At 44.5% G+C, this 15,490-nt stretch overlaps 1 protein-coding gene across 1 annotated transcript in view; it reads right to left on the reverse strand.

The window, feature by feature from the left end:
- The window catches only part of KDM7A (lysine demethylase 7A), a 78,960-nt gene extending 67,947 nt beyond the window's left edge, over positions 1-11,013 (reverse strand). The window contains exon 1 of the mRNA XM_080818016.1: positions 10,740-11,013. Within this exon, the coding sequence (XP_080674142.1) occupies positions 10,740-10,933 (194 nt within the window). The 5' untranslated portion in view covers positions 10,934-11,013. The remainder of the gene's footprint in view (positions 1-10,739) is intronic.
- Between the last annotated feature and the right edge of the window lie 4,477 nt (positions 11,014-15,490).

The following is a 15,490-nucleotide window of genomic DNA, read 5'->3' on the forward strand; positions in this document are numbered from 1 at the left end:
ATCAAGCCCCACATCAGGCTCTTTGCTCAGCAGGGACCCTGCTTCCTCCTCTCTCTCTGCCTGCCTCTCTGACTACTTGTAATCTCTGTCTATCAAATAAATAAATAAAATCTAAAAAAAAAAAAGAAAAAGAAAAAAATATGTTATATATATATTAACAGATGTAAGGGGGAAAAGCATATGGTTCTCTTCATAGGTGCTGAAGAAGTCTTTTGACAAAGTCAACATCCATTCATGACAAAAACACTAAAAGATTTAAAAGAGACTTTTTTTGAGCCGAAGGCCGACACTTAACAGACGGAGCCACCCAGACGTCCCCAAAGCGACTTTCTTAATATGATAAATTATGCCTAAAGTTAGTACCCAATTTAACAAGAAAATAGAGGCATTTCTACTAAAATCAAGAACAAAGAGAGAATATCCACAATCCACCACTATTTAACACTATAAGGGATAAAAGCCTGTGCAATTAGGTAAGAAAATTCATTTTGAGGTGAATAGGTAAAGAGGCAGAAAAACTCTATTTGCATTTGACAGGAACCTCTAGTGAACTAATGATACAATGAACTCTAAAAAATTCTTCTGGTAAGGGGTGCCTGGGTGGCTCATTGGATTAAGCCTCTGCCTTTGGCTCAGGTCATGATCTCAGGGTCCTCGGATCGAGCCCTGTGTTGGGAATCTCTGCTCAGCGGGGAGCCTGCGTCTCCCCCCTCTCTGCCTACTTGTGATCTCTCTCTCTGTCAAATAAATAAATAAATAAAATCTTTTAAAATTTTTAAAAAATTCTTTTGGTAAAATAGCAGGAAATAAAAGTAACATTCAAAAGTCAAATCTTGGTGCATCTGGGTAGCTTAATTGGTTAAGCATCTGCCTTTGGCTCAGGTCATGATCCCAGGGTCCTAGGATCAAGCCCATGTCAGGCTCCCTGCTCAGCAAGGGAGTCTGCTTCTCCCTCTCTGCTATCCCTCCCCCTGCTCATGTTCTCTCTCACTCTTGCTCTTTCTCAAATAAAATCTTAAAAATAAAAGTCAAGGGGCGCCTGAGTGGCTCAGTGGGTTAAAGCCACTGCCTTCGGCTCAGGTCATGATCCCAGGGTCTTGGGATCAAGTCCCACGTCGGGCTCTCTGCTCAGCAGGGAGCCTGCTTCCTCCTCTCTCTCTGCCTGCTGCTCTGCCTGCTTGTGATCTCTGTCTGTCAAATAAATAAATAACATCTTTTAAAAAAAAAGTCAAATACGCATATATATAACCAATAACCAATGAGAAAGCAAATGGTAGAGAAAATCTTATTTATAATAGTAACAAAGAAAACAATATATAGGAATAAACTTAATAATACATGTGCAAAATCTATAGAAAAAATGTATACATATCTGAAAGTCACATAAGTAGACTTAAACATCCCTGTTCTTGGATAGAAGACTCAACATCACAAAAAAGTCAATTCTCCCTAAGTTAATTTAGAAATTGAATGTACAATAAATAAAATACCAACAAGCTTTTTAAAAATGTTTTTATTTTAATTCCAGTTAGTCAACATACAATGTTATATACTTGTTTCGGGGATGTATCCCCCGAATTCAACACTTCCACACATCACCCTGCGCTCACAGGAACAAGTGCCCTCCCTAATTCCCATCCTCTCTTTCAACCATATCCCTACCCCTCTCCCCTCCGGTAACCATCAGATTGTTCTCTATAATTAAGAATCTGTTTCTTGCTCTGAAAAATCAAAAAGCTTTAAAAAAAATTTATTTACTTACTTCAGAGAGAGTGTGCAAACATGAGAGTGGGGGGAGGGTCAGAGGGTAAGGAAGAAGGAGAGACTCTCAAGCCGACTCCGCGCTGAGCTCAGGAACACACCCAGGGCTCAATCCCACAACCCTGAGGTCAAGACCTAAGCCAGACTCCATCCAGGACGCTGAGATCCTGACCTGAGCCAAACCAAGAGTCAGGAAGCTCAACAAGCTGAACCACCCAGGTGTCCCTAAGTATAAGCTTTTTAATAAACAGTGCTGGCACAGTTGGGAAATTTTATTTAGAAAAACTTATTTATTTAGAAAAAAATAAAATTATATCCCTACTTTTTACCATATACACAAATTATTTCCAAATGGATTAGGGATCTAAATGTAAAACAAACAAACGAACGAACAAACGAAAAACAGAACCATACAAGTTCTAAAAGAAAACACAGGTAAAAATCCTCTAAAGAGGATTTCTCTACCTTGGAGCAGAGAAAAGCTTGCTAATCATGTCTTAAAACCCAGAGCCAATAAAAGACTGATAAATAGGACTACATAAATATTTTTTCATTTGCATGGCAAAAAAAATCACCGTAGACAAAACGAAAAAGAAAACCAACAAACGTGGAGAGACTATATATATGTCACAAAAGCCTAATAGCCCTACTCTTTAAAAAAGACACAGTCAGAAAAAGCTATAAACAGATCATTTTCCCAAAAAAAAGAGGAAAAAGAAGAAAGAAAATGGCTTTCAATAAATGAAATGTTGTTCAAACTCATTTGTAATTAGAGAAATGCAGATTTTAAAAGATGCAATTTTTCACCAACTGGATTGGCGAAGACTAAAAAATATGAAAATACAGTCTGATAACAAAAATGTGGGGAACAATGCACATTCATACCCTGTTGGTGGGAATGCAAACTGGTCCAACCATTCTGAAGGGAAATCTGGTGACCTTAACAAAACATCTGCACTTACCTTTTGACCAAGTAATCCCACTTCTAGTAATCTAACCTGAATATACCTCCAACAATATGAAAATACATATACACAAAGTTCTACTTTGTTTGTAACTATCTGTAATTGCAAAATATTATAAACAACCTAAAATGCCCATGCACAAGAGAATGAATAAAACAGGGAACATCCCCGTGATGGAGTACTATGCAGCTATTCAAAAGAATAAGGTAGAGCCCCGTGAGCTGACACAGAACAATTTCCAGTATATATTATTAAGTGGGAAAAAAGCAGAGCATTTATCATAAGCTACCCTTTGTGTTAAGGAAATACACATAAGAAAATATACATTCATCTGCCCATTTCTGGGAAAAGAAACAAAAATTCCGCATGAGATAAACCAGAAAATAAAGAGAGGTGGGTGGAAAAGGGATGGAAAGGCACAGGAGAGATGGAGAGGGCGTGACACTTCTGAGTATACCTTTTCATATACCTCTAACTTCTTAGAACCCTGGTATTATTTTACATACTCAAAATATAAACCAATAATTAAAACCACCCAGGATGTGGGAGGAATCAAAAATGCAACACGAACAGTAACAAACCCAACTGTACTACAAATAAATGACATGACATGATAAACTGGGGGAGAAAAGAACAGAACCTAAGTTAAGTGTGAAAAACAGGGGCTGACTAGATGTTATAGGTACCTGGAAATTATAGGCTAGATATTATAGACAGACAGTAGCTATTATAAGGCTAAAGATATTATAGATATAAAGCTAAGAACAAAAAAACGACAAATACTGTAATTTAGTCAGTAAATTTATTACAAGGGTATGGTTAGCAATTCTAGAACCACTTTACATATACATGAAGATGGAAAAAAACATAACTATACTGTGGATACTGGGAGCTGGATTTCTCTGTGATGGACAAAAAAGTCACAGGGAAAGGGGGAAAGCTAAAATGAAGCCAGTGATATTGGATTAAGATCAAAGTTACATTATAAAAATTCAGAGGTTTTAAAACCTATAGGTAGGGAACCTGGGTGGCTCAGTGGGTTAAAGCCTCTGCTTTCGGCTCAGGTCATGATCCCAGGGTCCTGGGATCGAGTCCCGCATCGGGCTCTCTGCTCAGTGGGGAGCCTGCTTCCTCCTCTCTCTCTGCCTGCCTCTCTGCCTGCTTGTGATCTCTGTCTGTCAAATAAATAAATAAAATCTTTAAAAAAAATAAATAAATAAAACCTATAGGTAGATAGCACAAATAGAGATGTGTGTGCCTATCAGTTTCCTGGCTCTGTCCCCTGTAAAGGCCTACAGCAATGAACCCCCTACTGCCAGCCCTTGGTTTCTAAAAACCATTCTTCAACACAAACACCTGCGAAAATCACAGGTTACCAGTAAATCACACTATAATTAATGGGAAAAATTAGTGTTAGTATTAGTGGAAGAGCAAGCAAACGACCACTGTTAATAAAATGTCACTTCCAAAAAGAATCAGAAACTTGGTAGCAGCTGCAGGATCAACATTGTCCAACTGTTCCAAAGCTGTACCCTTTATGGTGGAGTCTGAAGCCCCAAACCAACCCAAGTTTCGTCTAACAATCAAATCCCTCTACACCTGTTCCATTTTTCTTGAGCCCCCACTTCAGATCATCAAATATAAAGGCATTTCTTCCTCTTGGATATTCAGTAAACTCAATTTCACACCTAAGAATACAGGATATGAGAGCATACCGCGCAGAAATCTGCCCCGAACTTGGAGTTTAAGAAAAAAAAAAAAAAAGCTTGATGAGAGAACTATCTGTCACTGCCTCCACGCAGCCCGAGATGAGACTCCCACATCAAAACAGATTTTGTTCAAATAGCAAGATTGAGTATATATATTCACTTTTATAAAAAGTGACACACAGGAAAAGAATGCTCATGTTTTCTTATGATAAACTGTCAGTAAAAAAGAAACTGAGAAGTTCTCTGTTCTCTTACAGGAAGATATATGTTCACCTAGTAAGTTTATGTCACAACACTAAAAGCAATTTCATCATTACAGGGAAATGTATACAGAATCAATTTTAAAAATAATTTTTATCCCTAATTTAAAAAATAAAAATAAACTCCAATAAGAAATCCATTATAACAAAGATGAAAACAGAGTTAAATTACGGAACTTCTCAAATATTTTATAAACTGTTCCCAAAGCAGTTATGATCATTTTTAACATATTCACACTAAAGACAATTTAATAAAGAACAAAAACAAAGGTACAATGGTTCCAGACAGATCTCTTTAGAACCCTGTGGCATCTCTTCCACCTATGCCCCCTCACACCCCAGGATAAAGACAGACAAGGAGGAAAGAAACCCAGTACCATCTACTTACTGGTCAAGAGAGTGAGCTCAGGAGTCAAACCCACTTGAATTCAGATCAGCTAGCTCTATGACCTTCTAGCTTTGTGACCCTGGACAAGCTACTGACCTCTCTAACCCTCAGATCCCATCTATAAAATAAGAATAGTAATAGCACTTATCCAACAAGGTTAAGAAACAGAAGTTGAGAAACAGATGAGCTAGATGAGTTAATTAATACATCTAACACAATCAGAACAGCGTCACATGTGGTAGAAAACATTCAGTAAGTGCGTGAATTCCAGGACTCAGAGTGAGTACCTGAGAAATTGCTACCCAGAAGCACTACTCTGGATAAAATTTTTCTACTCTCATAAACGAAGCTGTTCACTCATTCAAGCTTCAGGAATTAAAATTAATATGACAGGGGCACCTGGGTGGCTCAGTGGGTTAAAGCCGCTGCCTTCGGCTCAGGTCATGATCCCAGCGTCCTGGGATCAAGCCCTGCATCGGGCTCTCTGCTCAGCAGGGAGCCTGCTTCCTCCCTTCTCTCTCTGCCTACTTGTGATCTGTCTGTCAAATAAATAAATAAAATCTTTAAAAAAATTAATATGACATTTGAAAATTACCCAAACTGACTCCAACTTTGAAAATCCTCTCTCACCTGGATGACTGCAACAGCCTTCTTCCTGGTCAGCTGTCATCTTTGCCTCCCTCCAGCCTAATCTCCAAGTAGCAGCTAGAGTGAACCTTGTAAAAGGTTAAGTCAAATTCTTTACTCCTCTACTCAAAATACACCATTTTCCCTGAGTAAAATCCAAAATATCTTGTGTCCAAATGTGTCCTTGTCAAGGCCTTCCATAATCTCGCCATATGAAGGTGGCCTTATACTATCTCCAGGCCTTTCTTTCTTCCTAATTCAATTTCCTTTTCTTTTGTCATCTACATTTATCTATCTTCCCCCTCTAGAATGTAAGTTACAAGAGAGCAAGGACTGTTTTGTTCGCCGCTATATTCCTAGCACCAAGAACAGCGCCACACACACTGCAAACTCTGGGCAAAAGCCCAGATCCTACCTAACAATAAACACAAGAGGCAATCCCATTAAAGACAGGACAAGAAACAAAATCACAAAATATCACATGTCAGCTACCAAACTGGTAAATTTTTTTTAATTATTTATTTGACAGAGAGAGAGAGATCACAAGTAGGCAGAGAGGCAGGCAGAGAGAGAGGGGGAAGCAGGCTCCCTGCTGAGCAGAGAGCCCGATGTAGAGCTCCATCCCAGGACCCCGAGATCATGACCCCAGCAGAAGGCAGAGGCTTAACCCACTGACCCACCCAGGTGCCCCCAAACTGGTAAATTATTAATTTTTTAAACTCTGAAGTACACTTCAGCCATTACAATAGTTTTTAAAAATCCCCAATGCACGTCCACCTCAGTGAATTTTTATATCTGCGCACATTATGTAACCACCACCTAAGATCAAGATAAAGAACATTTCCTGAACTTCAGAAGCTCCCTTGACTGGGCCTCCTCTTGGCAAATACCCTGCAGAGGTAAGGACCAGTCTGACTTCTCTCACCCAATTAGATCTGTACTTGAACTTCATAAAAGCAGGCTCAAACGGTATTCGCTGTTGTGCCTGGCTTCTTTTATCCAACCTTGTATCTGTGATACCTGCCCATGCTGCTGCATGTATCAGTCACGCATTCTTTTCTTAATGAATATTAACTGATCCACAATTTATCCAGTCTACTGCTGATGACATTTAGGTTGCTCTAGTTTGGGGAGGATATGAACAGCACTGCTGTGAACAGTTTTGGGTATGTCTTTTGGTGGAAATATTCATTATCTGCAGACTGGCAAAGTGTTTGATTGGTTTTGGGGGGGAGAGTTTAATAACACCTTAGACTGGGGATGATGCAGGCAACTAGAAGCGGCACTGCTGGTGAGAGTATAAAGTAGGATAACCTTTCCAGAGGACAATCTGGCAATAGGCACCAGAAGGCTGGAAATATCTGAGCCCTGAGACCAATAATTCTACTTCAAGGAAATTTCTTCTTGAGTACCTACAAGTGCCAGATCTTCTAAATGTTTTACATGTATTAATTCATGTTATTTATTCTAGGGAAATATTAGAATGCTCACAATGGTTTAGAAGTTAGGTTAACAGTGAAATGCAGGAAATGCATAAAATGTATGCATTTACCTTAAGTGTTAAAGTAGTGGTAAATCCTAGAAGACATGGGTACTTTCATATTCTTAATACTCTTCTGTACTTCCCATTTTTTTCTATATTAATTTTGTCAATCAAAGAGAATATATGACTAAAAACACTAGCAAACAAAGGTTTTTACATTCAAATGTGGAGACAAAAGGCATTATTACACAATTTAATTAGGGCAGTTGATACAGTTTTGTAGAGGATGATAGAGTACTAACTAAGGAAATCAGGGTGCCCAGGTGGCTCAGTTGTTAAGCGTTTGCATTTGGCTCAGGTCATGATGCCAGGATCCTGGAATCAAGCCCCACACTGGGCTCCCTGGTCGGCGGGAAGCCTGCTTCTCCCTCTCCCCGTCCCCTGGCTTGTGTTCCCTCTCTGGCTGTGTCTCTCTGTCAAAAACATAAATAAAATCTTAAAAAAAAAAAAAAAGAGTACAAAGGAAAGACCTCAAGCCTAGAGATTAGGGGGTGTGATATTATCAGGAAAGATTTCCATTGTCTTACTTCCACCTAGGGCCCAGAGAGGAAGAACTCCCTGTCTAGGTTGGAAGGAACCTTCCCAGGAAAATCCTGTTAATTCCTCGGCTCACTGTCCTTAACATATCAATTACACACTGTACCTTGGCAAGTGTTCTTCTCCCCTCCCACTTAGAAAAGAGCCTTAGGAGACTGACGGATACGAATTCCTGAACACCAAAAATTCAATAGCCAACAGCCTCAAACCTGGAGGCAGAGGGTCCCCTTCACTCTGCTGCCTGGCTGAAAAGCATCAAGGAAGAGCCCCTCCTTCCCTGTCAGGTTAAATGAGGGCAAAAACTTTTCAGACTAACAGATGTCAAAAACTCCAGAAAGAGAGTAAACTCAAATTTATACCAAAATTCACTGACTCGAGTTTAAAAAAATTCTTGTACTTGAAGTAATAAAACCATCAAGAAATTATGCCATAATGGTAATTCTCTCTCACAGCGCTCCTATTCCCCCCTCCCTCCTCTGCAGAAGGACCACCCCTGGCAACCCCAACGGGGAATCGAGCGTGGAGATTAAAGCTATACCTTGATGGTGCCATAAGCGTTATTTTCTCTAACGTTATCCAAATTACTCATACTTCATTAAGAAATTTGATAAGAAGATACTGCTTTTGCATGACAGGGCAATATTACTAAATTTTCTAACTTTTGACATCTGAACAACATTAAATTCTCAAGAACTGATGGTCAAAAAAGCACGGACTTCGGGCCCTTGCGCCGATATGAAGTCACACAAATCTACGTGATAAAGCAGAGCAGACTTGCTTTGGCCTCACTCTCCCTCCTTCATATATGCCCTCTTTATTTTCCCTTCAAACTTCTTCTGTTTTCTAATTTATACTTCAATGTATTACCAAACTTTCCATAAACTACCTGCAGTTTTTCTCAGTTACAGTGTTACATTACCTAAATTAAGGTAAATAAAATCTAGTCTAAAATTTATGAACATATCTACATTGCACCATAGAACAAGCTTCTTATGCAGCTAAAACTGTTCTTTGAAAAAAGAGTATTTACATAATCACCAGAGATTCTGGTTTTATTCTATATGTAACCTAGATTTTTGGATAATCTACTCTGGTTTCGTAGGGTATATTATGGGAACAGAGGATATAGAAATAGAACTGGCAAGATTTGGTACGTTCAAATTTCAGTTTTACATGTAATCAAAATACAGGGGGAAAAATCTATTTGGAGTAATAAAAAAGAACTTTAGATAATTTATTCTTAATTACGTGTAGCAAAGTTCTAATAATATTCCCCAAGCATAGACCAGACTGTGAAAAATTACCTGATATACAAAATTAAGACGCCGTTTCTCTTTCACAGTGGCAATGTTAGGGTTTTTTTTTTTTTTTCGCTGCTGTTGCTGTCAGAATTGTGCAAGCTGATTAAATAAAACTACTTGAAGATTAAGTAAAACTAAATGTACCGAGCACTGAACACTGAAAAGAACGCTGTAACCTAAGTGGTTTTCTCTCCCAGGGCCAGTAGAGGGAGACTAAGACATCTGGCCTGGTCGTGTAGTGTTTCTGTAAAATTGGGGAGGGGGGAGCGGAGGCTGTATTTAAATGTCCTGCTGTCAATCAAAGGACACTTCCTACAATCACAGTCACCATATCTGCTATTAGCCGTGAGCGTACTCTCGCCAAGATACAACACCAAACGGTGCTCGCGTAACCTGCTTCACCTAAAGGTGACCGCAAGCTTTGCCACAACACCCAAATAAGGACTTTGGGAGCCCAACCCCAACTAGTTTCTTTGTTTAAATGCCTGCGAATCCCTCCCACGCCGGAGTCAAGAGGCTGTGGCGCCGCCCTTTATTAGCCTCACACTTTGATTACAAAACACACGAGTCGACGGCTCGGCGGCGGAGGCGGCCCGAGCTCTCACAAACGTCAAACCCGAAACGCAGGCGCCTGCCGAGGCACAGGGCGACGCTCGCCCCCGCCACCCGCCCCAAAGTGCCCACCGGCCGGCGAAAGTTCGCCCGCACCGGGGCCCTCGGCTGCGAGCCCCCGGCCGTGCGGTGTCGCCGGCCCCTCGGGCGACGGGAAATTTCACTCTTTCTAAAGTTTGAGCGGCGGCGCGGGGGCGACGCGGGGGGTTGGGGACCGGAGGCTGTCCCCCCGGACCCCGCTGCCCACGCCACCCGCTCCACCCCCGCCAGGACAGGGTGTGCTGGGGTGGTAGGTGGGGGACACGGTCCGAGCCGACCTGCCGGCCTGCCCGGGACCCCCGGCCCCAAACTTCCGACTGGCATCTTTTAAGTCCCCGAGAGTGCCTCATCTGTTGCTCTGTTTACTCCTCGGAGCCCCGCCGGGCTGGCGCTGCCGACGCCCCCGTCCCAGTGCCCCTCGGCCGAGGAAGTTTGATAAAGACCGGGGAAGGGGGCGCGACGGGCACCGCGGGGGGGAGGGGGAGGGCAATTTCTGGAGACCCGGAGTCGGGGCGAGCCGGTCGCCGCCCGGAAGGAAGGCGCAGCGGCCGGCCGCGTAGGGCGGCCGGCCGGGCGGCGACTCCGGGCCGGAGCCCCGGGCGGGCGGGGCGGCGGCCGGGCTGCGGGCGCGGCGAGGGGCGGCGGGCCGGGCCGGCGCTCCGCCCGCCGCCTCCGCCGGCGCCTGCCCCGGCCGCGTCCCCTCGCCCAGGTCTCCCCCTGCCAACTTCTCGGCCGGCCCCCTTTGTTCCCGTTTGTTGTGGCGACTCTTCTCCCGGCCGGGCGATCCCACCAGCCCCCCTCTCTCCGCCCGGCGCCCGGGGAGCTCGGGGCCCCGCGCGCCCCGCTGCCCGGGCCGGGGGTTCGGCGCCGGGGCCCCTCGGCGCCTGGCGCGGCGCGGCGGCCGGGCGGAGGGGGGCGCGGGCGGCCGGCGCGGCGGCGGCGGTTGGCCCGTGGCCGGCGACGGCGGCGGCGGCGGGGCTGGAGGGGGTTTATTTACCTGCCGTGGAACCAGTCCTTGCAGATATCGCACTCGATCATGAAGCGGTTCACGTCGTAGGGCTGCCGGCACACACAGTACACCGGCGGGGGCGGCGGAGGCGCTGAGGCCCGGCCCGGAGCCGCCACCGACACGGCTGCCGCGGCGGCTCCAGCTGCTGCTCCCGCGGCCACCGCCGCCGCCGCTCCGGCCATCTTTAAAAAACACACACACGCTCGCTCGCTGCTCCGCTCGCCGACTGGAGCGAGCGCAGCCGCCAGCCAGCGCCGCCTCCTGCAGCAGCCGGAGCAGCAGCCGCGGCGGCGGCGGCGGCGGCGGCGCCTCAGTGCGCGCGCGCGAGGTCGCGGCCGGGGCCGGGGGGGCGGGCGGCGGCGCGCGCACGACGCGCGAGGCCCCGGCCCGGCTCCTTCCGGCGCTCCGCGCGGGGCCGTGTGTCTCGCGCACGTCGTCCCGCCGCCGGCGCGCGCGCCCCGCTCCCCTCGCGTCGCTCGGGCGGAGGGACCGGCTGAAGGGCACGCGGGGCGGGGGAGGCGGAGGGAGGCAGAGGCTCCCTGAGGACACGCGCGGCGGCGCCGGGAACGCGGCCCCAGGAGAAGGACGGCGGGAGCGTGCGAAGAGCCGGCTTCGGCGTTTCTGAGTGAAAGCTGAAGCCGGGGAAGTTCCTGCGCGGTGAAGAGCGCCGCTCGCTGCGTCTGTGCCCGGACATGGGAAACCGAGAAGTTAGAGCCCAGCCAGGGCCGCCTCCCGACGACGGGGGAAGCCGGAGGCAGTCCGCAGCCGCCTCGCGACCTCCGTGGGCCCGAGCCGAGGGTTCACAGCCCGCCGAGCCGGCTGCGTCCTGCCGAGGTGCAGGTCTGAGACTTCCGAAAACGTCCCACCTCAATTCCCCCCGACTGGCTAGGGAGTTAGTGCGGATGGAGCCGCTGATAGGTGAAGGAGCTGGTTCCCGAGGGGAATTCATTAACGTCTGCGAGCTGAGAGGGGCCAGAATGAAGTGTGGCTGGTGGAGAAAGGACTGGAGAGGACACTGGCGTGTCATAAGTAACACGACTTGGATGCGAATGCTTTCGAGTCCCAAGTTTGGAAGATGGGGTCAAAATTCTAAATGGCAGTGACAACTCGGAAAAAGAATACTACAAAAGCCGGATAATACGGTGGTTGGCGCATAATACAGGCCATTAATAAATATTTCTGAATGAGGGGTAAGATTGCTAGGAATAAAAACAGCTAACAAATATTGAGTAGAGAAAGAACGCCTTGGAATCGTAATGTGAGTTGGAAGGCATGTTAAGGATTATTGAATGAGATGTTTGTAGCTGAATTTCTACATTTCTAACATGGGGAAAGCCCTACAGCTCCCATCTCGCCCAGCCCCAGGCAGAGAATCGCTGCTCTAACCTCTTTTATAATTGAGGAAAGCGAGGAATTTGCCTGAAGACTCACAGATCTAAGCTGGAGCTAAACTTACAGTCTCCTGATGATGCACCCAATCTTTTTTCTACCTGGCACATATTTTGCAGGGAGAAACTCCTGTAAATCAGAGTCGACCACGAAATGAATACATTTGAAACATATTTCTGCTGGAGAAAAGGGAAGAGTTACTGTAATTTTGACATATGTTTAGAGGCACCATAGATTGGTAGAGTGGCAAGAGCCCTCCGTTTCAGATCCTGCTTCTATAAGCTGTGCAACCTTGGGCAAGTCACTCCATTTCTCTTGAACTAGATCCTTGGAGATCTGTTCAAGGAAAAAATATGGATAATAGTACCTTCCTTCGGGCGCCTGGGTGGCTCAGTGGGTTAAGCCTCTGCCTTTGGCTGGGGTCGTGATCTCAGGGCCCTAGGATCCAGCCCCGCATAGGGCTCTCTGCTCAGCGGGGAGCCTGCTTCCCTCCTCCCCCCCCCCCACCCCAGCCACTCCACCCCTCCCCCGCCTGCCTCTCTGCCTACTTGTGATCTTTGCCAAATAAATAAAATCTTTAAAGATGGAGAGGAGAAGGGAGTTGAGGGAAATTGGAAGGGGAGGTGAACCATGAGAGACTATGGACTCTGAAAAACAACCTGAGGGTTTTGAAAGGGCGAGGGGGTGGGAGGTTGGGGGAACCAGGTGATGGGTATTAGGGAGGGCACATATTGCATGGAGCACTGGGTATGGTGCAAAAACAATGAATACTGATACGCTGAAAAGAAATTTAAAAAAAAAGAAGAAGAAGAATACCTTCCTTAACTACTTCATAGAGGTCTTATAACAAGCAAAGGGATAATGTATTTTTAAAATACATTGTAGAGGATATGTGTAGGGAATAGCACAGCCGTGTGTGAGGGAAGGGGAGGCAGCCAAAGCTGTCATGTTGGACTTGGGGTGAGAAGGGCATCCACACAGGGAAGTGGCCTGGTGTAGAGTGCTCTCCTCACCTTGCTGGAGGTGCCATCTGGCCTTGGGAAGTCAGCATGGGTAGGCGAAGAGGGCAACTAAGCAGGGAGGGGACAGTACCAGTGGTGAGAGATTGGTTATGTACAAGAATACCATCCAATAAGTAAGGAAAATGGGAATCAAATTTCTTACTGTTGAGAAAGAGAGTTACAACAGAAAGAAAGTAGAATGAAACTTTTGGGAGTGGACTGATATAGAGGTATCAATATTTACATAGGTGTATAAGTACATATATACTCTACACTGAGAGATTCTGGGAGTAGTGACAAAACAAAAAAATGAATTCATCTAGCCCAGATCTTGGCTTCTCAATACCATTCTCCTCATTTTTCTTTTTGGCAAAATGGCTGATTTCCAGGCTGGAGAAGAGAAGTACAGGTTGAGCCTGGAGCCTCTAGTTGTGCCAGAAAATAAGGACATGCTCAAAGAATGATGGGGCATGTCAAAAGGACACAGGCCAACTTGTGTCCCACTGGCCAAATCTTTTGACAAACTGACCTTCAGAATAAAAAATGATAATGTATTGTAACCCACTATTCAGTGGGTTACAGCATAGGAAACCAGACAGATGTAAATAAACATAAACTGAAAATTTGAAAAAGACTGGAATAATTACATACTTTCAAATTAACTCCCTATAAAGTTCTTACTCATCACAAAGGGAATTAGGGTAATTTTATAGCGGGGAGAGTCTGGCGAACACCATCTTAATCAAGTGTTCAAGTGCCATCAGTAATGGGACAAATCAAATAAAAAGCATTGGATCCAATGAAAAGCATACTACTATCACTTCTGTGTGTTTTTTCCTGTTCTAATTAGATGAGTCTCTAGTTTGGAAATGAACGTTTTAAAGGTACATCAAGAAATCAGCAAGAATAAAAACACAATAAGGCATACAAATCTATAAGGAAAAGGTTAAAGAAATTATAAATACAAAGATTGAAACTTGAGGAGAAAAGGATGAAGGCTAGAAGTCTGAATAATCCCAAAATTTTAGTTACAAACTTCATGCATAGTAATTAAGAACATATGCTTGAATTCCACAATCTAATATGTCGTGACAACTTACTATTGGGTTTTAGTTTCTCGTTTTAATGGGGATGATAAGAATAACTACCTCACAGGGTTGGGTTCATTAAGGAAGATGACAAAATGCTGGCCACAATTCTTAGTACATAATAACCCACATAGCTGTTAGCTATAATTATGAATAATTATTTTACTTGTTTATTAACAATAATAGGACTGAAGAGCATCTAGAGAATTAGAAGAAAAGCCTAGGAGAGCATTATCCCAAAAACAAGGGGGAGAGAATTTCAGAAAGAAAATATCTCAAAGACAGCCAGCTCCTGCCAGCCTTGGTTGGCAATGACTGTGCGGCTCCCTCTGCCTTTCTCCTCTGCAAGTGCTCTAGTACCTGCAGTAGATCTTTAATTCTCATATCTAATCTAAGCTGCTCTGTTGGCTGTTTTTAACACTACACTTGTCCTTAAGCCCTCATATTTCTGAAAAGAAATATATTCTTTCTGTTACTCAGATTTTCAGTCAGTGCCTATACTTCTTTTTTTCTCCCAGGGAATAATTAGTTTCCTTCTACCAAATTCAGGAACTGAAAGAGCCTGTTTCCAACAAGCTTTACATACTTACAGGAAAAACATGAATAATTAGAAAAAAATTTAACAAAAGAAGGGATATTAGTAGAACATTTAGCAGTAGCTCTGGATGCTTCTGTGGTGATGAAGGTAAGAAACCATTTATCCTATGCAGTTTATTTGGGGATCCTGAAAGAAATAACCTATCTCAAGTGGTTTTCTTCATCAGCTTGCCAAGGTGCATCAAAGTCTCATGTACAGAGTCATCCCTTAAAGGTAGGTGTACGTAGGGTCTTCTATCTTCAAGGCCCCTGAGCAAATGCAGGTATAAAGTGTGAGACGTAGCCCACTGATGGTAATTCCTGGGAAACAGTAACACTAAAAGATTCTAGAGACTGCCGGCTCCCATAGTCAAATAAGTTTGGACAAGGCTACATGAAACAAACAAACCTAAAACCTGTGTAACTTTGGCTCAGCTTCTCCCAAATCCATTTGACCACTTAAGTTGTTGGGGGTCTTTTGTTTTGTTTTATTTTGTTTTGTTTTGCATAATAGACATTAATGTCCCATGGAAGAAACCTATTTTGGGAACGCTACATTGAGCCACTGACGTGTTAAATGATAGCGATTTGCTCTTATAGAGAGCACTTTGTACTACTTGATTTTCACAATTGTCTGTTCATCAGATTAACTAGAGTAAGAAAGGAACAACCTGCCTAAAGTTAT

This window comes from Martes martes, assembly GCF_963455335.1.
Source record: "Martes martes genome assembly, chromosome: 11".
NCBI lineage: Eukaryota > Metazoa > Chordata > Mammalia > Carnivora > Mustelidae > Martes > Martes martes.